Here is a 23,400-nt window from a genome sequence, read left to right on the forward strand (position 1 = left end):
TTTATCCAGGAAAATTTCTGTCTGTGAGAGAGTTTAGAGATGCCCATTGTCATCACACCTCTGAGTTGAGTTCTGGAGACTCATCTACTACTGTACCCTCTAGATGCTAGACAGTCAGTGTTAGCGAAATTACATTGAACTGGTCACAGTCATACTAAATAAATCTTACTTTAATTGTTTTTATTTAAATGGTGTCTATAAGTCTCAAAAATGACACCCCAAATCATTATTCTTTTTTTCACCCTGGCCATTTATATAACTGAATTAAGTAAGTTGGTCAGGCAAAATAAATGTTTCTCTGTGGGCATGTGGAGGTCAGAAGTCAATGCCCTATATCTTCTCTATTACTCTTCAACTTTAAAACAAATTACCTTTATTTATTTATGTATTCATATGTGTGCATGTACATGCATGCCTTGGCACACATGTGGAAGTCAGAGGACAACCTGCAGGAATCGGTTCTCTCCACCATGTAGCCTCCAAGAATCAAACTCAGACATTGTGTCAAGCACCTTTACCCACTGAGCCATCCCACTGGCCTTCTAGTTTATGTTTGAGACCAGGTCTTTCACTGAGCCTGGACTCCCCTGACTGAGCTATACTTGCTCACCAGCGAGCTTCAGGTACCTTCTGTCTCTGCCCTACCAGCACTGGGGTTACAGACATCACTGTACCCAACTTTATGTGATCATTGGGGATGCAAATCAAGTCCTCATGTTTCTGTGACAAGCACTTCAGCAATCAAGTCATCTCCACAGCTCCATCTTTTGGGGATTTTTGCCTAATAAAGGAAAGAAATTACACAGCCAAGCTGTCGGGATATCTAAGTCACTGCACACCTTAGATAATGTTATTGGGTATATGGTGAGTCAGGTATCATTTGCTACTGCTAACTGATCAAGTAGACTTACTGTCTTATTAAATAAAAGATTGCTGACGGGCTGGAGAGATGGCTCAGCGGTTAAGAGCACTGTCTGCTCTTCCAGAGGACCTGGGTTCAATTCCCAGCAACCACATGGTTACTCACCACCACCTGTAATGAGATCTGATGCCCTCTTCTGGCCTGCAGGCATACATGCAGACAGACCACTGTATACATAATAAAAAAAAAAAGATTGCTGGCTTTTATTTGGGGGATAAAATAACTTCCTTTCACATTAAATGTATCATGGAGAGGCAGTCACATGATCCAAACAATTGTAAAATATTTTTAAATAATAACTATATAGCAAAATATAATTTTGTGTGTTGAAGAAAATCACAATTTTGCAGATTATCCAAATATAAGAATGGCCTATGATTTGAGTCTTTTCCTTCAAGAATTTTGCAAACTAAAGGATTTTTCAAAAGGGTGGTGAGGGGGCAGGCTAGATAGATGACTCAACAGTTAAGAGTGTGTACTAGTCTTGCAGAGAACCAGAGTTCAGTTCTTAGCACCCATGTCAGGCAGCTCACAACTGCCTTAACTCCAGATCCAGACAGCTGAAGCCCTCTCCTGGCCTCTGCTGGCACCCATACTCACAATGCACAACCCTTGTGCTCACAGTTAAAAGTAAAGCATGTTTTCCAGCGAGCAGGCGTGATCTATTTTGGCGAGTCCTCTCTAGCTAATGCTTTGGTCTCATACATAGTTCATTTAACTCTCCATTTTTTCTGATGAGTAATTATTAAAAGACACAGAGTAAACCCCCAATTTCCTCTAATTCTTTATTCATGAAACTCCTGGACATTGTTCCTTTAGTATCTGAAGCCTGTTGTCCTGGATGGATTGTGTGCTGTATGACATGTGGATGGTGTGCTCTACCACATACTAAATGGTATTGTGTAGATTTTTACTCTTCTGCCTGTCTGGGTGCTACTGTAGCGAAGAAAATTAGAGGAAGTCATGAAGAAATCCAAGGCCATATAAAACCTGCATTTCTTAGAGTATTCCCCTTCAATAAGAAAGATATTCAAGTTTACTCTTCTATGAAGAACACCTAAACGAGTCCAGTTCAACAGGCAGATGAGCCAAGAGCTGTGTACATGAAGACATGTTCCTTTCTGTTTCCTGGAGCCTTTCACTGAGTCTGTCTCCATGTATGTGAGGAAGACAGTTTATTCTTTTTTTTTTTTTTCGAGACAGGGTTTCTCTGTAGCTTTGGAGCCTGTAGACCAGGCTGGTCTTGAACTCACAGAGATCCGCCTGCCTCTGCCTCCCAAGTACTGGGATTAAAGGCGTGCGCCACCATCACCCGGCGACAGTTTGTTCTTTAACAGTAGATTGTGAGGGCTGTGAAATGTAGGTGTCTTACAGATAGGAGGCCCTCGGTGTGGTCCTCCCAAGTGGAGCATGGAGGAGAGGGATTTAAGTGTCAGAAGACTTTGCTCATCTGTTTCTCAGGGTACCATACTTCTTCCATTGTCTGGTGGACCCATCTGCTAGAAGCCATCCTTTATATCCAACTAAATAAAGGGCATCATTCATCAATCTCTGACCACACTGGGCATGGAATAGCCGCATTTCCACATTCATTGTCCAGACCTGCCCTCTTGGCCATGTCTACTGATGGAGCAGCCAGCAAATGGAGGCCAGCTGTGTGCTATGTGCTACGTGGGTTTCTGTCAGAAGCCTTTACCTTGTCAGCCATGTATTTAAATAGACCTGAATCAGGGGACTGTGATTTCATCTAGATATCGTGATTTGTGATGCTTGGTCATATTAATTTGGAATGTGTTTTTAGGTGTGAAAAATGCCATTTTTTTTCAAGTTTATATCCGTTTTAATCTCTTAGACCTGTGCCTCAGACAAAAGCCTGGAGTTTGAGCGGGACTTCCGAATCCGGCACTACGCAGGTGATGTGGTGTGAGTATCTTACTCTGGGCCTAGCCCAGCATGATGATTTGCATGCAGCCTTACTTCGGAAAATGGGGCTGAGACACTGCTGGTTGTTTTTCTTTTCATGTGTGTGGGGATTTATTTGGGAGGGGTCATTGCAGGGAACGGTATAATTTAGCCTCTTGATTTGAAGAAGTGCATAGCTTCATTTCTTCCTTGTTTCTCAGACATTTGGTTTGAGCATATGTTGTGTAACCAGGTGTACTTCCCCATGTGGTTGGAGCCACTGTATCAGTAAACCTTGGAAACATGTTAGAGTCTAGGGTAGACATGTGGTAAGATGGATTCTGCCCAGTAGATAATATACTATAAGCATGTTCCCCCTGACCCCTGTCCCTCTACTCACTTGCCCTTCTATCTTCCTGTTAGCTCCCTTTGTCCCCCTGGACACTCCCACCTCTACTTTCATGCCATCTGTACATGAAATCTGGGTCCCACGGAAGATAGAAAACATGATATTTGTCTTTCTGAGACTGGTATAATTCACTCAATATGGTTATCTCCAGTTGTATTCATTTTCTTACATATGACAAAATTTCATTCCTCTTTATGACTGAAAAAATCCATCATATGCACAAACCATATTTTCTGTATTCATTCTTCTGCTGATGGGCTGGTTCTATAACTTAGCTAGTGTGAACAGTTCTGCAACAAATGCTGATATTTATCTCTATGAAAAAAAGGAAAGATGGGTTCTGCCCATAAGAAGCCAGCAGGTTAGTGAATATGAGTAGATACATCTAAGTCACAGTAAGGGAGGAGGCCAAGGACTCAGTTGGGGAGGCACACAGCATTATGGAAGCAATGAGGAGTCTGGATAAATGTTGCTGGAGGAAGAAGTGCGCAAGCAAGTTCAGCACCATAAATGACAGCCTGGAGACAAGCGAGGAGAGTGTGGAGAGGGAACTGCAGGGCACCCGGTGTGTGCAGGACCACAGGGAGCAACACAAGCAAAAGAAGTTTTACTATATTATTGTCAAAGAGTGTTTGAGAAATAGAATGCCTACAAGCTGCATTTTTTTATTGCCTTACAATAAAAAATAGCAGTTGACATGAAAATACCAATCAGTGTGAAAACTACCTTGGTATGTTAGGTACCAGGTGCTTCTGTAACAAGCTATCACAAACCAGTGACTTAACACAACAGCCGCACTGGGGTGCTGATGCACACCTTCAGTCCCAGTACTCGGGAGGCAGAGGCAGATGGATCTCTGTGAGTTCAAGACCAGCCTGGTCTGCAGCACTAGTTCAGGACAGCAGGACTGTTACACAGGGAAACCCTGTCTCAAAACAAACAACAAAAACCCAGCTACATGGGCTGGGGTGTAGCTTAGGTAAAATGCTCACCTGGCATTGGTCAGGCTACCAGCCCCACAGAAACAAATACAGAAGCAGAAGTTTGTGCTTTCAGTAGTATCATAATTTGAGAAGCAGGAAGTTCAAAATCAGGTGATGGCAGGGCTTTTCTGGAGGCTTCCCTCATGAAGAATCTGCCCTTTTTTCGCCTTTTGATGCTATGGGCATTCCTTGGCTTGTGGCCACCTCTTTGGTACATTGCTCCATCCTGAGGGTTAACCCCCTGCCACTGTGTTAAAATAATCTGGTCACTTTTCTGCCCACCCCCGCCCAGTCTTCTATTAGATTATTTTCTTGTTTCAAGATCCTTAGCATAATCACATCCCTGTACCACAGAAGACAGCGTCCCCGAGTTCCAGGAAGGCTGATGTGATTGTCAATTGTTGTGGGCCATTTTTCAGTTGTACTGTTTGTTATGCATTCACTCCGCATTAATCCCCGTTCCTTGTCTTATTGTTTAAAGAACGCTACCTTTTTCTTTATTTATTATGCTAGGAATTCTTCCCACATAACCCATTACAAGAAGAGATTAATCAACACAAAAGCAAATGATTATCTGTATAAAGGCTGAAAAGACATTTAAAGAAACTTTAATGTCTATTTCTGGCTAAACTAAAATTCTAGAATCTTAAAATAATGTGGCTCAAAATTATTACCCCCTATCAAACTGGCCATCCTTGCAAGATGTCACAGTTCCCCACCACTCTAGTCCTGGTCTAGAGTACTCAGTAGAAAAGACAAGTACCACTCAGATGCCTCCACTAAAATAAGCCCAAGCCATACTTACAGACTGCTGTCTGGTAATCAGGGTGGTGTGAATGCAGAGATGGGCAGAGGCCTGTGATCCCAGGTCCACCTGTCTTACAAAGGACTCAGCGTCTACAGAGAAAGCAGATATCTGACCCAAAGTCTCATACGATGTGTATGGAAGAACTGAGGCAGCAGCTAGACTTCCAGGCTCCTGGTCCAGAGTTCCAACTGTACTCACTGCCTCAGGCTCCTCCTTTAGCCTTCAGTCCTCTTCGGAGTTTTTATAGGTGATTTTCTATATGCACAATACTTTACAGGCCATGGTATCTGACCACAAAGAGCTTTCCATACAAGATACACACACACACACACACATGTGTGTGGTTAAATGTATGTTTAAGCATATATATATATATATATATATATATATATATATATAAACACATGTACATATACATATGTGTGCATAAGAAAAGATGGCTATAATAATCGCCATATGAGTCATAGCAAGTGTTGTGACAAACTCTGAATAAGAAAACACTATAATATTTTTAGGTGTTGTGGTAAGCCCCAGGAGGCTGATGCTGCTAGGCTCGGGTGCTAGGAATTATTTTTATAGGAAGAAGTGGGAAGAGTGGTGAAAAAATATTCAGGAAGTAGCAGGGGTGTATCCTTTCTATGGTACAGATTAGAAACGCCTGGGAAAGTAGACTGAGATCAAATCACAGCGAGACTTGAACACTATTCTGTAGTCTTTGATTCAGTCTGTGTGGGTTTAACAATAGATTAAGAGTAGGGTGGTTTCAAATGTTCAGTTAAAAATGACAGGATGGGATTGGGAAGACCTGGGTTAGGCGGGCAACAGAATAATTTTGGATGTGGTGACCTTAAAGTCCCTGTGGGCAGCACATCTGAAATATTTTTTTTTGTTTTGCAAAATTAAATGTGTAAAGTTAAAGGTTAGGCTTAGAAGCCTGGGAGGTATTGATGTGATTGTTGAAAAGAAAATATAGACAAGAGCGCAGAGCTGCTAAGGAGAGGCTGCATGCAGTTACTGTTTGCTCAGTCACCCAGCCTAACCCCCCCCCCCCGTTTACTTTTTTACCCCAACACAGAGTGGCTTCCCCTAGAGGCCTCTCTGGTCACTGCAGCAGTATAATTCCCTGCCTTGTGCCCTCCGCGCCAGCTGCCATCTTAGCTGGAGTTTCTGAGCCTTACTTCCTGCCTTCCTCCAGACTCTGAAGAGTGGTCTCCTTTCTCTGTGATGCTCCTGCATGTGCCTGCTTCCAGCCCTTCATTCTGCCTGTTGCCCCCACGTGATCTGCCAGTCCTTTTCCCCTCTGCTTATCCAATTCTTACCATCCTTTGCAGTTCTCCTTGGACTCTTTCATACCCTGCACACTGAGTGGTACTTAGACAAGCCACTTGACCTCCCCACGGATGAGACAATTAGTTCCTGTATGGTGCTGTTTTGGTTTTATCTTAGGCATGCTGGATGATAAATACAACTATCTGTTTTGAAGTCGTCTTGTTGAGGTAAGCCATAGCCAGTAGAAAATAATGCTCTTACTCAGAATGATGGACACCGGTCCGCTTTCCTTCTGAAGGAGAGAAGCAGAGTCCCTTTTATTTAGCGTGTGAAGTCTGTGACCTTGACTTCAGAGCTAAGTAGACCAGCTTTTAGAAGTTCGATTGCAAAACTGATAGCAGAAAGGCCTGTGCACTTCTAGAAAAGCTCAAATGTGGCTTACATGGCGATGATACATGTGTTCTGTTTTCTCTCTAGCTATTCTGCCATTGGTTTTATTGACAAAAATAAAGATACTTTATTTCAAGATTTCAAACGTCTCTTGTATAACAGGTATGATTGTTTATTGCATTTACCTTAAATGTTTTAATATAGATTGCATAGTATATGAATATACACATGATTACTTTTGTGTGACAATTCTAAGAGTTTTTTAGCAGGCTTTTCTTCTTTGTTATGCTTAATGAATGAAAATATGTGTGACCTCAGGACTATAAAATCTGTAGACGTGGGGTAGGGGCTACTTTTTACCAGTAAGATTTGCCTTAATTCTCCTTGGGTTGCCTCTACTTCTCTGTTCACTGACACCATCCTTCTGGTATCCTGTACTCAGTGATCCCCAAGCAGGCCAGAGGTGACAAGTATCAAGTAGCCTCTGGTCCACCTAAAACTATTACATACACAGATTCCCACCTCAGGATCTTTTCCCCCAGGTATGAGCCACTCTGTTGTCAGACTGGCGCCTGGCATCAGTGAGCCCCAGTCCTCACAAACCACCTAAAGACAAAAGCTATACAGAACAAATATAGGCAAGGATGAAACTTCAAACCCAGTATGGAGAGAAGGTTCAGGAAGAGAGAAGAAGCTTCTTGGCCGTCATTCACTTGTTCACGCATTTAGGTCTAAGTAGTTCCTCAGTAGATTACAAATGTGTATTTTATACTCTTGAGCCACATATCCTTCTGTGCTCTGAGATACAACTGAGAAAACAGTTTAGAAACTGCTCTATTTCTCATGATAAATAAACAAGTAACTTTCAGAAAAAGTAGGTGAGAGATTAAGAGTAGAAGTACAAGGGAGGCATTAAAAACAGGATGGCCAGAAAAGAACCCATGCTAGAGGCAGCATCCAAGAGATGCCTATATAAGGTAAGGGAGGGAACCACATTGCTGTCTGGAGGAAGAGCAGTTCAGGCAGAGAGAACAGCTGGTCCCATGCTCCAAGGGAGGAATCAGCTTGAGAGTATTGACAGCAGGAGGAACAGCAAGAAATTTGTATGCTAAAAACAGAGGGAAATGGGAGAATGGTAAGGAGTGAATTTGGAGAGGTGGCCAGGATCAGAACCATAGTCTGTGAGCCAGCATGAGAACCAAAGCATGAAGAGAGGAAACCATTGATCTGGTGTGATTTCTACTGAGGATATCACTAGTACCACTGTATAAAAAAACATAGTCATGAGCAAGAGTGAAACTAGGGAGATCAATTGTGGCTGGCTTAGCAGTGACAGAGAGGGTTAAAGGGCTCACACCAGGTAATATTGAGAAAGGAGAGTTAAGATATGAATTGACCAGGCAATGGTGGCGCACGCCTTTAATCCCAGCACGCGGGGGAAGAGGCGACAGATCTCTGTGAGTTCAAGGCCAGACTGGTTTACAAAGCGAGTTCCAGGACAGGCTCCAAAGCTACACAGAGAAATCATGTCTTGAGAAAATAAAACAAACAAACAAACAAAAGACGTGAAGTGATAGACAGCCAAAACCCAGATATGATGCTGGAGCCTTATGTAGGAAGACAAGGTATGTTTTGAATGTTGTAGGCCAGAGTACAAACTGCACCCAAATGAAAATTTCAAATAGGCTATTGCGCAATTGCAATTGTATCTCCAGAAAAATGGGGCAAGGGATACCTATTTATAATGTCAGTGTGTTGGTTGTATATTAGACCATGAGACCGGAGGAGTTATCCAAGAAGTGAGTAGAGTTAAAAAAAAAAAAAAACAGTAATGGAAAGAACAGGATAATTGATCTCTAAATGGCCCAACTTTTATTTAAAGCAGAACCTAGTAAAGAAATACTAAGGGCACCATATGAGATAGAAGGAAAGCAAGAAATCCAGTGTCACAGAGACCCAACCAGGAGAGGTGGGTACTTTAAGGTTAAAAAAAAAAAGTGGGGCTTAAGAGACAGCTCAGCAGTTAAGAGCACTTGCTGCTCTTACAGAGAACCCACACCAGGCAGCTCATAACTGCTTATAACTCCAATTCCAAGGGATCCAGTGCCCTCTCTGGACCTACACAAGCACTAAATGCATTAAATGTACATACATTCATGCATATACACATGAAATAAATCTTTTTTAAAAACAGAAGAAAACAGTGATAAACTATATCAAATAAAAAGCAGGAATGGTGCCAAGATTGACCAATCCTGTTTGCTTGGGGATAATTCATGGGATTCTTGAAAATACTAATTTCTGGGCAGTGAGCAAGACAAAGTCTGAATGACATGGGCTTGAGAGAGAAGAGAAGAAAAAAAAAAGATGGACCCAAAATGTTTAAATAATTCTCTCAAGATCTTTTGCTCTAAAATGGCTTGTCTGTTGGATGCTGAAGCCACCAAGAATGAGGATGGAGCTGTCAGCAGTAGAAAGTTATAGAGACATCAAAATAGGAAAGGAAGTCCATGCTGGGGCATGGGAGAAAGTGGCTTTCAGAAAAGAGATTCAGTGTTCAGTTTATCGGGTAATATGTACCCATTTGAAGAGCAATTGACAGAGTCTAACATTTTCACTCTTTGTAAAAATGTTAAATGGGAAAAAGTAACCACATTTGACCAGTGGTGATGTCACAGTGTGTTTTCAAACTTGTGTCCAAAAATGAACACAAGTGGTATTTGTTACCTTTGTGCATTTATCATGGCCCAGGGAATCAGTTGACGGAGCACTACCTCGTAGAAGTAGACTAATGTAGGCTAGGAGCATGGGACCAGGTAAATGGAGTTAAGACATAGATTGCACTACTTGCATTGGTATGACAGGCTGTTTTCTCTATTGGAAAAACCTGCATTAGAAGGCAAACAGCAGCGGAAACTTGCTTACTAATTGACAATGAAAAATATTACCCATAGAAGCCAGTGCGCTTGGTGCTTGGTAAGCACAGTGTTAGGACAAAGGAATTTAGATAAAACTAACAGTTAATGGTACTGGGCTGGGGCAAGGTGAATCCATTTTATCATTTCCAAAGCAGTAGAAAGATTAAATGTCTGCTCACTGCTGCTTATTGCGCATATCTTTGTAATGGGAAAGACCTTGCAGTGAGATGGCATTTAGGCGCGATACCTTTACTGATGAACACTTTTTGATGTTTCTGTGGCTGACCATCCTCCCAAAGCCTGAATGCCTCTTTTCTTTGTATAGGTTAATGTGACTCTTGACCTCTAGTCCTTTAGAGCCCACCAATTGCACATGCACACAGGAGTAATGTGTATGTTCACTTACTGCACACTGTCTGTAAATGAAGAATAGGGCAGGTGGGTGGCCTGCCAAGTGCATGAACTTTTACCTATTCTCTTGTTGTTCAGCCAAGATCTGCCTTACCTTTTGTAGGTGCTGGACCTCTGGTTTTGTTCCTCTTTTAAAGAAAAAAATAGATTCTAGGGGCCGGAGATCTGGCTGCTCTTCCAGAGGACCTCACATCCTCTTCTGACCTCTACTGACATACATCTGCACACATGTGATATATACACTCACACAGACACACGCATAGTCACATAAATAAAAGTAAATCTAAAAGAGAAATGAAGACTATCCAGGTATTTAAGATCTCTAAAAAGTGGTTTTGATATTGTGTTCATGACTGTCTGGCCTTAAAATTCTCTCTTAAAATGACTCTGGATTTCTTTAATATCAATCCTAATGTGATATATAATCATATTTTTAGTCTTTCTCCTTCCCTCCACTTACAACATGAGAGTAGTTTCCAGTTACTGTCATCAGTAAATAGGATAGAGGAAGAATTTGGGTTAGAAACTGCACAGATACAAGCGACAGTGATCCTCATTCTTCTGGCACATGTAAGAGTTCTCAGAGTACACACAGCATAGCTTCCTACCTCCGGAAATTCTGTTCAGTAGGTGTTAGAAAGGCATTGTAGGAACCCTGTGCACCAGAAGTGAAGGACCATCACTTGAATGACTTCTTTGCTGAAAGAAAGGAAAAACAGTGTGCTTTTATATGGTCATTTTTATAAGGGTGTGACTGGAAATGATGGAATATAATTGTACAGTGGTAAACTGTCCATGAACCAAAGAGCCTCATGTTAGTTTTTTTGGCTCTTTTGATGGTAGTCGGTACTGCACGGTGGTGGTGATTAGAAGTGTTGCCCTGTCGGGTTTAGAGACCCATCTCGCCACCCCACCCCCTCTAGCAGCGTCCATTCCTCCACTTCACAGTGATTGTGTTGAGCAAATGTGAGACAGAAAGTCACTGCGTGCTTCAGGGAACCAGCTCAGTTATCCACAAGGGAAAGGAAGGCGGGCATAATGATGGAGGGATAAGCACAACTAGCAATGGATTCCTGTGTTATTATTATCATTTTCTTTTTTAATATTTATTTATTTATTATGTATACAACATTCTGTTTTGTGTGTATGCCAGCAGACCAAAAGAGGGCACCAGACCCCATTATAGATGGCTGTGAGCCACCATGTGGTTGCTGGGAATTGAACTCAGGACCTTTGGAAGAGCAGGCAATGCTCTTAACCTCTGAGCCATCTCTCTAGCCCCTTATTGTCATTTTCTAACCCCAAATTTGTAAGAGAAAATTCTGACAAGAGAAAAGTTCCGCCAATGAAGCAGCATGTCTAGCCCCAGCTACGCTAAAGTGCAAAAGCACCCAAATGGAACAGGAAGAAAATCACAGCCGAGGCACTACACACTTTTATATGAGAAAAAAAAAATCTCCGCAGAGGCAAATAACAAATCTGCAGTTTCAACATGGAATTGGCCTGAAGTGCATTTTAGAATTGGATCATGGTGGCCCTAGTGTGATGTCAATATAGTGTTGGAACCACCAGCACTACCTGCGAATGTGTTCATAAATCCAGCTCTAGGAGACAGCTTTGCTAGGAGACTAACAGAGCAGTTACGTTTATGTCCCTCGCTGTGTATTTCTCACCTATTAGAAGATGTTTTCACTTTCCTGTTATGCGCCATGACACCAAGAACTGTTTTCCTGCTAGTGATTTGTCTTCACATTTTAGCCATATAAAACCTGCATTTTACAGACATATATACATATAATAAGATATATGTGTGTGTGTGTATTCTAAGAGCCACATTAACTACGCAAGAGATCTACATGGATGTCACTTTAAAGAAGTCCTTTTTTTTTTTTTTTTTTTTGATTTTTCGAGACAGAGTTTCTCTGTATAGCTCTGGCTGTCCTGGAACTCTCTGTAGACCAGGCTGGCCTCAAATTCACAGAGATCCATCTGCCTCTGCCCCCCTGAGTGCTGGGATTGAAGGCGTGCACCATCGCCGTCTGGTTTAAACAAGTTTTTAAAGTGCTACAGTTTGGAAGTTTTCTGTGGTACACTGTTGGTCATTATATAATCGTGGTTTTTTTGGATGAAACGATTTTTCCAGTTAGGCTTTGTGAATTCCATCTGCAGTGCAGTGATTCCCAGGACACAGCTTGGCAGGACTAATTGGCCTTTTTTTCCACCTTATTTAATGCAACCTTTGAATTATTCTTTCTGTGTTTCTCAGTTCAAATCCTGTGCTAAAGAATATGTGGCCCGAAGGCAAACTGAGCATTACAGAGGTGACCAAGCGACCTCTGACCGCTGCTACCTTGTTTAAGAATTCTATGATTGCTTTAGTAGACAACCTTGCTTCGAAGGTAATTATTTTATTTTCTAAATGTCCTTTATAATTCATAGATTCTCTCTTGACATACATTGTGGAGAATTCATGTGTGACTTACTTTTTAGGTAATTATTCTTAATTAAGTTGAACAGTATATATTCAAATTGAACAATGGAATTTTTATTCCTGTTTTTAAACAATGAGTAAAATAATTATTTGTATCCCAGATGAGTTCCTTTCTTAAATTTGAACTTTTTATTCTACCGTTAAGGTCAAGGGGGAAACTGCCAAGGGTTTCAACTATATGTGTGGTATATCGTGCCTAGGAAATAAACTGAATCCTGTGCCAGACGGCGGGGCATGGCCAGAGTGGGGAGGGAATGGAGTCAGAAACAGTTGGATGGAGCTATAGTCATACACCATCCATCCATGTGTTATGTTTGAATAGCAAATGGCCAGAAGGAACCTAAACAAGAGTTTAGCTTAAATTTTATCTTTATATTGCTTTAAATGGTTGGACTACACAAATATTAATGGCAGTGAGTCCTAACTTTTGCTGTTGCTTTGATTCTAATGTTGTCTGATAACTTGAATCTGGCTATTTTTCCATTTTATTTTTAAGAATGGGTTTTGTTTTCCTCCCCTTAAAGAACAGATTTCTGCTCCTAACTGCTCTGTTGACAGGTTTGATAAATTAGCAGCATTCTGGGGCTTGTTATTTTTAGCTCTTTTCTTTATATCTTCCTCTTCTGGTAATTTTATTGTATGTTTTCTTCTCTGTTATTATCTTTTTTTAAAAAAAATCTATTTTCCTTCTAAAAGAATTAATTTGCATCTGTACCTCACCATGGTTACAGTAGGCTGCAAGCACACATCTATTCACTAGCTTTCTGCCTCTTCCCGTCCTCATTCCTTAGTCTCAGCTGGCAACATGTAAGCATAGTCCACCCTCTTGCAGAATTGCGTTTCCAGCAACGTGAACTAGCAGCTAGGATGCCGTCAGCAGCATGGCTCTCTCATCTCTGCTTCTCTCCTATGTCATCCCTGACCTGCTGCATCCCGTAGGAAGAGAGTGAACCTGGGAGGAAGGCGTGTGACACAGGAAAGAGCTGACTGATGGTGGAGGCTCTTTATTCAGTTTACTAGTGAAAGAATCTTTGTTTTCAAAAACTGATAACTATATATCTGTAGTCTCGGGAGGACTGCAACTGTGAGGCCTGCTGAGGATCCACAGCTAGTTCCAGGTCAGACTTGCCTCAAACCCAGGAACTGTGAAAACCAAATCCCAACCTTTTCTAATACATCAAAACAATTCTGTACCCAAGCAATAGGAAATATCTAATCCTATCAAGTGTAAATGGGACACTTTGCAAGAACTGACCACATGCTAGGTCATAATGATGCCACTACAGACACATCCTCAAAGCAAGTCATGTTAATATGCTTGAAACCCTAAAACTAAAATGCTTTTTCTAAATAAGTCACAGATTTAAGAGGATATCATAGTGAAAATTATAAAATAGCTGGGACTGCTTGACAAAGAATTTGTCAACAACAGAATGCTATAAAGTGAGCTATTTGTCATACCTTTATAAAACAACAAAGTTGACTAAAAGTTGGTAAGTTCAACTCAAAGAGCCAGAAGAGAAACTCAAAAAAAAAAACCTAAAGAGAGAAGAAAATAATATAATAGCAGAAATTAATCATAATGGAGAAATAAAAAAACTAGTAAATAGACAAAGCTTCTAATAAAACTGATTTTTAAAAAACAGAATGATGAATGAAAGGTTGTTATATATAACCTATAATTCTAGTGTGTTATAAATAACTGGATGCTAGCACATTTTAAAATTTAGTTTACTAGGAACATGTTAAAAATTGATTCAAAGTGAAATATAAAGTAATTTTTTAGTTTTTTTTAAATCAACTCTCTGAATGCAACAGAAACTAGTGACATTTAGAAATATATAAGCCAGGGACTGTGTGAATTAACTGAGTGGAAGCACAGCCTTAAAACTGATTTTTCAACTGGGAAGTTTGTTGAAATATCTGGTTAGTGGGCATTCTGGTCTGAGTCCTTGAACTGAAATCTTGGGTTTACCCAGAGTAGAGAAATAATCTACAACGCATGCACGCACATGCGCGCACGCGCGCGCGCACACACACACACACACACACACACTCCCCTTCAAAGACTTACATACACAAAAGACCAGATCTAGAATGAAACCCCCATTGTCTGTTAGGAAACAGTGACATTTAGCCAAAGGGTATCAGGTATCAGAAGGCAGTGAATCTTTCTTGAGAATATGCAATTATAAGCCAGCTTTGATGAGGTTTGCAGCCCACATTCTTACTGCCTAAGTGGACTGAAAAAGCTTCAGTCCAGCAGTTTAAGGTAGTCCAGGTCTTGTGTTGCCCCAAACTTCTGAAAGAAGCAAATACAATTCTTTCCTTGAGGATATCACATTCGTATCAGACCTTAAAGACTTTCCATTAAAAAAAAATTCAATTAAAATAGGAGCCGCAGGGGAGTCATCTCGAGAGATGGTCCAATGATTTAGAGCATTTGTTGCTCTTCTAGAGGACCCAGGTTCAATTCTCAGCATCTACATGGTGACTCATAACCATGGGTAATTCCAGTTTCAGAGAATCTGACTCTCTTTTCTGACCCCTGTGAGCACCAGGCACATATGTACACATACCTACATTCAGGCAAAACATTCATATTACATAAAATAAAATAATCTTTAAAAAAAATAAATAATGGGGTAGGGTTTTGGGGTTGTTTTTTTTTTTTTTTGGTGACTTCAAGATGTCATATGCTAGAGTGAGTTTAAACAACAGGCCCAGATGAAATTTCTGGTACTAGAACAATCACAAATAGAATCCACAGCTCGGGAGATGGCTCACTAGAGTCAAGCATATGGATCTGAGTTCAGAACCCAGCACCCATGTAAAATCTGAGTGTGGTGGTGCATCTCTGTATCCCAGTGATGGAGAGCAGAGACAGGTCCCAGGGGCTCATTGGCCAACCATTCTTACTGAAACAATAAGATCCAGGCTCAGTGAAAGGCGGTCTCACAAAAGAGCATGGAGAATATACCCTATGTCAATCTCTGGCCTTTACATGCCTACTTGCATGTGTGTGTGCATGCATGCACATGGGCACACACACATACAAAATACAAAATGTTTAATATACCTCGTGAAGGGTCTTGAAATATTAGAAAGAACAAATAACTAGACAAGCTACAGAAATAAAGCTGAACAAAAAATAGTAATGAAAATAATTTTTTAAATATCTAGAATTATACTTAGAGCTATGAAAGATTAAGGTAAATTGAGATAATGAAAACACCCAGCATGCATGTACTCAGGTGTCCTGGAGAGGACTACCAGAGCAACAGTGGAAGAAATTTGCCCAAGATTCTAAGACCGTTGTAAGACACTATAGGCCAGGCAATCCGGAAGCTGAGCAGACCCCAAGCTGGAAAAATGAAAGGACATCTGATGCGACCCCCAGTGACAGAACATCTAAGAGAAAGCATCTTTATGCTTGGTTTTGTTGGTTGGATGACAGGATCTTACTGTGCAGCCTGGGCTGTCCTGGAGCTCTCGACAGCTGAGAATAATGTGGGACCCCAGGTCTTCCTGTCACCAGCTCCCAAGTGCAGGGATTACATGTGAGTACCACCATACCTGGTTCAAGACAAGTCCCTAAAAAGCAGTCAGAGAAAAGATAGATTAGCTTCCAAGAGTGAAAATGACATAACCAAAATTCAGTAGCCAGAGAAAGTCTTATCTAAGAACCTAGACATGTTAAAGACTTTCTAAAAATGAGAAGCTGAGTGTTTACGGCCTTTCAGAGCTAACAGCAACTGAAGGTCTGCACCAGGATCCAGAAGCAGGCCTGCAGCTGCACTCAGTCTTAGACTGATGTCTTCTGATCTTGGCCAGAGGTCTTTCCCCGTATTTTCTCTAGCATCCGTCTTGCAGAGCTCATCAAGGAGGCTAGGCTGATGAGTATTACCTAGGCATTTCCCGGAAGTGGAACTCCATGGGACATGTCTCCACAGTGTTTCAGGTGTGCTATCTTCTCTCTTCAGCTGGTGTTTCTTTGAAATACAGAGACTAGGTCCTACTTTCTGTGTTCTTGATAGCTTTGTAAATTGGTACCAAGAGATGATGGTCAGTAAGTTATTGAATGAATTTGAATATACCTTGACTATTAGTGTGCAAAACAGATCAAATAGATGTATACTTAAATACATTACCTTCTAGCTAATGTGTGCACCATTTGGCATACTTTTACAACTTTTTTTGCATAAAACCTAAGGAGACAGGTTAAGAGAATGAGATCACTATGAACTCTGGTAGTTTAGCCTTTATACAACACCGAATTTGTCAAATTTAGGATTGCTTAGGCTGAGTCAGTCTTGGTATTTATAAGCGAGAGAGGAGGTGGCATTTATAAACTGAGACAGAGCGCTGATTAAATATAGAGAAAGTATTTCCACTAGATTCTTTATTCAGTGACTTACATCACCAAGAGGGCTGAAAGGGCTTTCCCACTTGCTGCTTGGTAGTGTCTCATGGTGTTTCCGCTTCCTGTATGCAGTTGCTCAATGCTGGTGGAATTCCACTTATGTGTGCAGTACCAGCTCAGGCGCTGCCTCAGGCAATGCCTTGCACGGACTGCTGTGTCATGTCACTGCAGGGGTATTCTCTTCAAAGTACTTCCTAATTCACCATGTAACTCTGACCTCTGAGTCACTAAAGTATGTTTCTCAATTTTTTAGCATGAAGGTTTCCTAGTTATCTCTGTTGCTCTTGATGTCTAACTTCAGCGTTTCACCGGAGAACATCCTCAGTGTGATGCTGATTCTTAGAAATTGGTTCAATTTACCTTACATGTATGTTTTGCTTATATTAAAGACAGTTTATATTCAGTGTTCTGTGCAAGATCAAGTTTGACCTCCATGTTGTCCATCTTTACAGCATCTTTACTAATAATTTCTTTGTTGGTTGAAAGGTGAATTCAAAACCATATTGATCTGACCTGATCTACCTCTCCTCATGGACCTCATGGACTTTCAGTCTTTGCTTTAAATGTTTTGGGAATTTATTCATTCATGTTAGAACTATCACATTTTCTTATTTTTGAAACACCCCTTTCTTTCCTCATTGTTTTTTTTTAAATATTTATTTATTTACTTATTATGTATACAATATTCTGTCTGCAGACCAGAAGAGGGCACCAGATCTCATTACAGATGGTTGTGAGCCACCATGTGGTTGCTGGGAATTGAACTCAGGACCTTTGGAAGAGCAGGCAATACTCTTAACCGCTGAGCCATCTCTCCAGCCCCCATTGTTTTTATCTTTAAGTCAGCTTTGCATGAATAATACAACTTTGCAGACTTCTCTTTTAACTAACATTTGTATGGTTTCTTTTTAGTTCCTGAATATTTATTTTTTTATTTCATTGTCTGTATGTACCTGAATGTATATATGTGTGAATATATATACATACATGTGTGTATATATATGAACATATACGTGTGTGTGTGTGTGTGTGTGTGTGTGTGTGTGTGTGAACTATTATGCAGTACCAAGCCTTCCCCACCAAGATGGACTAAATCTTCAAAATCAGTGAGCCCAAATAAATCTTGTTTGGACAATATGGAAGCCAAACTTGGCTTGCTTGACTTGCCTCCTTAGTGCTGGGATTAAAGTTTCATGCCACCATGCCTGTCATCATTTATCTCTTTTTTTTTTCTTTTTTTTGGTTTTCCAAGACAGGGCTTCTTTGTGTAGCCTTGGCTGTCCTAGAACCTGCTCTGTAGACCATGTTGGACTCGAACTCACAAAGATCCACCTGCCTCTGCCTCCCAAATGCTGGGATTAAAGGTGTATGCCACCACCTCCCGGTCATAGGTTATCTCTTGATACATAGTAAATTACTCTGAAATATAGTGCTGAAGAAAACCACAGCTTATTATTCCTCATGATTCAGTGAGTTGGCTGGACAATTCTCCTGGACCCAACAAGCAGAGATCAGTAAGCCAGGGCTGGGCAGTCTGAGATGATCTTACTTAAATGGCATGGCTAGATGGTTGGATATCTTTATTCATGTAGTGTTCGGCTTGTTTTCATGCTAAAGAGGCAATGAGTCTCATGGATACCTCTCCAGATGTCACTTAGTGTTATTTCTGCGGTCTTGTATTGGTAAAGCAAGTCAGCCCTGATTCAGACACTCCTACCTCTTAGTGGCATTTGCTGCAAATATCATGATCATGTTTTTCACTCTCCCATAGATGGCAAGATTAAAATAAAGACAGGCATGCTAGGCAGAATAATGGCCCTACCTGGTAGCACCAACCCCGATACCTGCTAGGCCTCTTGTAACTAAATTCCCTTCTGACACTATTAGCCAAAGTTGTTATCACGAAGTTAAAGGGCTGATTTTTATTTCAAATGCCATCTTTAAGTGAGGTCTCTGGGACACATTTCTATATGATGTGAATACAGTTTTTGGAGTTCCCTTGGCCCTTATTTACATTTAATAATTTGTTAGAATGAGTCACTGAACTTAGACATGCTATCCTATGATAACAGTTTTATTATGAAGGATACAAACAGCCAGATGAAAAGATAAATAGGCTGTCAAAGGCTGGAAGTAAGGTCCAAGCACAGTGGCTTTCTGTCCTCAAGGGGTAAGGCTGTACCATTCACCCAATACATCAATACATCCTCCAAGCCCAACTGTTGTGATTTTTTAATTAGGATTTCACTGATTTAATCATTGGCTGAATAATTTACTCTCCATGCATTTTATTATGTGATATTTGCCTTATTTTTGTTATTCCATGGATTCCCCCCACTGCAGGATATCCATGGCCTAACTTAGAAACCCGTGTGACTGTGTTACACAGAAAAGGTGAAATTAAGGTCTTATTAGCAGTCCTTAAAATTAGGGATTATCCAAGGAACATCCAAGTGGGCTCAGTATATAACCACTGAGCCCTCTGGTAGGGAAAAGAGAGGCAAAAGAGTGAAAACAGAGAGCTGACATAAGAAGATTCACCTAGCTGTTGCTGTCGAGAAGATGGAGGGAAGGCCCAGGCAGGTGGGCCTCTAAGAGCTGGATATGTTGGTCATATCTCGTTGTGACAGAAAAAACCAGCATAACAACTTGAAAAGAAGCAAGCTTTATTTATTTTGGCTCTTGGTTTTCAGTCCATATGATAAGAAAGGCATGTTGGAGCAGAGCAGCTCATGTCACGGCAGCGGGGAAGTAGAGTGTGGTGGGTGGTCTGTTTTCCCTTGGTTCCAGTCAAGCCCCCACTGAACACCCTCACAGATAGTGAAGAAACGAGCTCTGTAGTCTCCTACATCTCAGTCTAATCAATGTAACGTCAAGATTTACCATCACACCAGAAAAGATGAGCAAGCTATCTCCAAGGTCTCTGAAACTAGTAACTCCATAATACCCTCATGTTAGCCCATTGAAACACATTTTAGACTTCTGACCTCCGTAGCTGTGAGGTGATAAAATTATATTATTTAAGCCACTAAATTTGTCATAATCTGCTATAACAAAAGGAAACTAATACACAGAATTTGTAAAAAAAAAAAAAAAAAAAGAAAGAAAGAAAACTACTTTATTTTTGAGGTGTAGAAAACATGATAAACATATAATTATGCTTTCTACTGAAAATTTATTTAAGTCCAAATCAATTCACATCAAACTTTCCTACGTCTTAAATCATTTGCTACCCTTTGCCATCTTAAGCCCTCCCACAGTGCTCTAAACTACCTGATGTAACTATGTAGGACTGTCTTAATTAAGGTGCATCTGTGTGTCTGATGGATCATGGATTCAGAGAAGAGAAAGACACTTGCTATTCTTAAAAGTGGGATATATTTGACCTCTTCGATTCATCCAGTGATAATTTATTCATTATCCTCAGTGTACCAGGATCTATGCCAAGCATGGCTTTATATTTAACAGGAGTTGTAATCTAACACCTGGTATAAAATGTAATTGGCATCGAAGGGAGAATTTCTAGTGGGGCTCTTTCATAGATTTACTGATGCCTATAGATGGTTTTATAAGATTTCTGTTACCCATAAAGTTTAATCTCTTTCAGAAGCACAAATAATGCAATACCAGCAATGATAATAAGAAGAATATAAGGGCAATAACTGACACTTAGGGTGCGTTTGCACTCTCAGACCCCTTGGCCTTAATTCATCAAGTTCTCTGTCACAGTTGATCTTTACCACAGCTACTACTTTCTTTTCTTTGGAGTTATTCCTTCAGTTATTTGTAAATATACAAAACTCAGGGTTTACATATCTTAATTATTTGCTCCTTAGTTTAACGTCTTTCTACTATTTCTGATGAGTCTTTTTTTCTATTTTTTTAAATTTTATTGATTTTTTATTGAGCTCTAACTATTTCTCTGCTCCCCTCCCTGCTTCTCCCCTCCCCTTCAACCTTCTCCCAAGGTCCCCATGCTCCCAATTTACTCAGGAGATCTTGTCTTTTTCTACTTTCCATGTACATTAGATTTATGTAAGTCTCTCTTAGGGTCCTCGTTGTCTAGGTTCTCTAGGATTATGATTTGTATACTGGTTTTCTTTGCTTTATGTTTAAAAACCACTTATGAGTAAGTATATGTGAATATTGTCTTTCTGGGTCTGGGTTACCTCACTCAAAATGATGTTTTCTAGCTCCATTCACTTGCTTGCAAAATTCAAGATGTCATTATTTTTTTTCTTGCTGTGTAGTACTCCATTATATAAATGTATCACATTTTCCTTATCCATTCTTTGGTCGAGGGGCATTTAGGTTGTTTCCAGATTCTGGCTATGACAAACAAAGCTGCTATGAACACAGTTGGGCACAACTTCTGATGAGTCTTAAACAGTAAAATAGGAACTGGTGATTACATGAGAACTACTTTGAATTGGGGCAGAGTGGAAGACTGCTTTATTCACAGATATACCCAGGTGATCCAAGGCACTGGTCTTAATGTGATACAGTAGACACTGATGGCATGCTAGCATCCCTTGTCTAGGTCTACAGTGAATTCTGTCATTGCTTATTTATTCCTTTAGGAACCATACTATGTGCGTTGCATCAAACCCAATGACAAGAAGTCCCCACAGATATTTGATGATGAGCGCTGCCGTCATCAGGTGGAATACCTTGGATTGCTGGAGAACGTGAGAGTGCGCCGGGCAGGCTTTGCCTTCCGCCAGGCCTATGAGAAGTTTCTTCACAGGTAAGGATAGAATGCACTCAGAATTATGATGATACAGCAGCTGTGTTAGGCCATCTGGAAATTCAAGGAGGAACATGGATTTGGAGTCTTACGTAGAACCCTGCTGCAATACTTCCTTCCTACCTAAACCAGATATCTCACCTTTTTTATCTTATTTCTGCATCTATAAAATGAATATAAAAACTTCATTGAATGGTTGTTGTGAATATTAAGTAAAAGTCCAAGTCCCTGGCATGTAATAGATACTTGGTACTCATATTACTACTGATACAGTGATTATCATCATTACCAACACAAAAGTCAAAGAAGCAAGTGGTCATAGCCTGATTTGAACAGAATAGAAAAGGCAGTTGAGTCAGGAGCATTCCTCTAACAGTTCAGGAGTGTTCGCTGTACATAGAGACAGAGGAAAATGGACGACAGCAGCTGCAAAAGGATATGTGGTCTCCTGAGACAGGATAAAGTGCACGGGTAGGGGTAATTAAGACCAGGGGAAACCCCGTGGCACATGAGAGAGGGATATAAAAGTAGCAAAAGCATCCTTGAAGTGGCAAGACAGGATAGAATCCCAAACTCAAGTGGAAGGTCTGTCAGCTCAAGATGGGAGCAGAAGCATTTTGCCTGTCACAATGGGACACAGTCAGAAGGTAATGAATATCAGGTTCAGGAAGGCTTGAAGCTCACTGGTAGCAAAGTGCAGTTGTTCCTTTCTACTTCTGTAAGGCACAATCTTGAGTAAGAAAAAGTGATAGAGGAAGGTAGAGGGGAAGTTTTTAGATCAGTGGGTCTCAGCCTTCCTAATGCTACAACCCATTAATGCAGTTCCTCATGTTGTGGTGACCCCAACCATAACATTATTTCATTGCCACTTCATAACTGTAATTTTGCTACTGTTATGAATCATAATGTAAATACCTGATATGTGGAAAGATCTGAGGTGGGGACTCTAGGGGGCTCAACCCAGAGGTTGAGAACCACTGTTTTAGATGGTGAAAACAAGTGGGTTTGTTCCATAGGTTTATCATCATAAAGGAAAGAGGGCCTGTTGGAGATATGAGATTATAAACAGGAGAAACCTAGTGTTGATGAGTTTTCTCCACGGCACTAGTATTCAGCCATGTGTGTGCAAGGGAGATCACAGTGAAGAGATGTTTTTTGGCTGGAATGATTAAATCTTTATAGAGTAATAGCCTGGAAAACTGGAATTCAATTTTATAGTAATCAGAAAGTTATGCTTAAAACTGATCCACTGTTCCTGTTGAAATCACACAAATCCATAGACTGTATGGCAGAAGTGTTTTCAAGAGTGGATATGTGTTCATTCTGAGTCTTGATTTTAGTGTCTAGTTCTTTCATTAGAAAGAGTTATAATCCATCTTCATTACACAGAAAATTTTAACAATTTTTCAGTTCCAGTGTTGTCATATGCAGAAAGTCAGCAGAAGTTAAGTATCAGAGTGAGCATCCTGAGAACAGTAGCTGTCAAAGAGTCCTGTTCTGGGAGTGTGCTTCCTTGAGATGCAGTGGAAGCCATGAGAGTGGTTGGAGTAACCAAGCAGTAAGCAAGCTTGCTAAGGGGAAAAGGCATATTGTGAGTTGGGACCTACCCTTTGTCTCCTTTTGGACTTTTTACATTTCAGCTCAGAAGGTGTTTATGTGTTCATTTGAAGAATAGAAAAATGCTAAGCATTCGAATACAATTCCTAATTTATAAAAGTAGAAAGATT

At 40.6% G+C, this 23,400-nt stretch overlaps 1 protein-coding gene across 1 annotated transcript in view; it reads left to right on the forward strand.

Moving 5' to 3' along the window:
• The window catches only part of Myo1d (myosin ID), a 293,048-nt gene that overhangs the window by 108,374 nt on the left and 161,274 nt on the right, over window positions 1–23,400 (forward strand). The window contains exons 12-15 of the mRNA XM_075991410.1: window positions 2,775–2,845; window positions 6,771–6,845; window positions 12,279–12,411; window positions 21,507–21,673. Coding sequence (XP_075847525.1) covers window positions 2,775–2,845; window positions 6,771–6,845; window positions 12,279–12,411; window positions 21,507–21,673 — 446 coding nt within the window. The remainder of the gene's footprint in view (window positions 1–2,774; window positions 2,846–6,770; window positions 6,846–12,278; window positions 12,412–21,506; window positions 21,674–23,400) is intronic.

The sequence above is a fragment of the Microtus pennsylvanicus genome, chromosome 11, assembly GCF_037038515.1.
Source record: "Microtus pennsylvanicus isolate mMicPen1 chromosome 11, mMicPen1.hap1, whole genome shotgun sequence".
Classification (NCBI taxonomy): Eukaryota; Metazoa; Chordata; class Mammalia; order Rodentia; family Cricetidae; genus Microtus; species Microtus pennsylvanicus.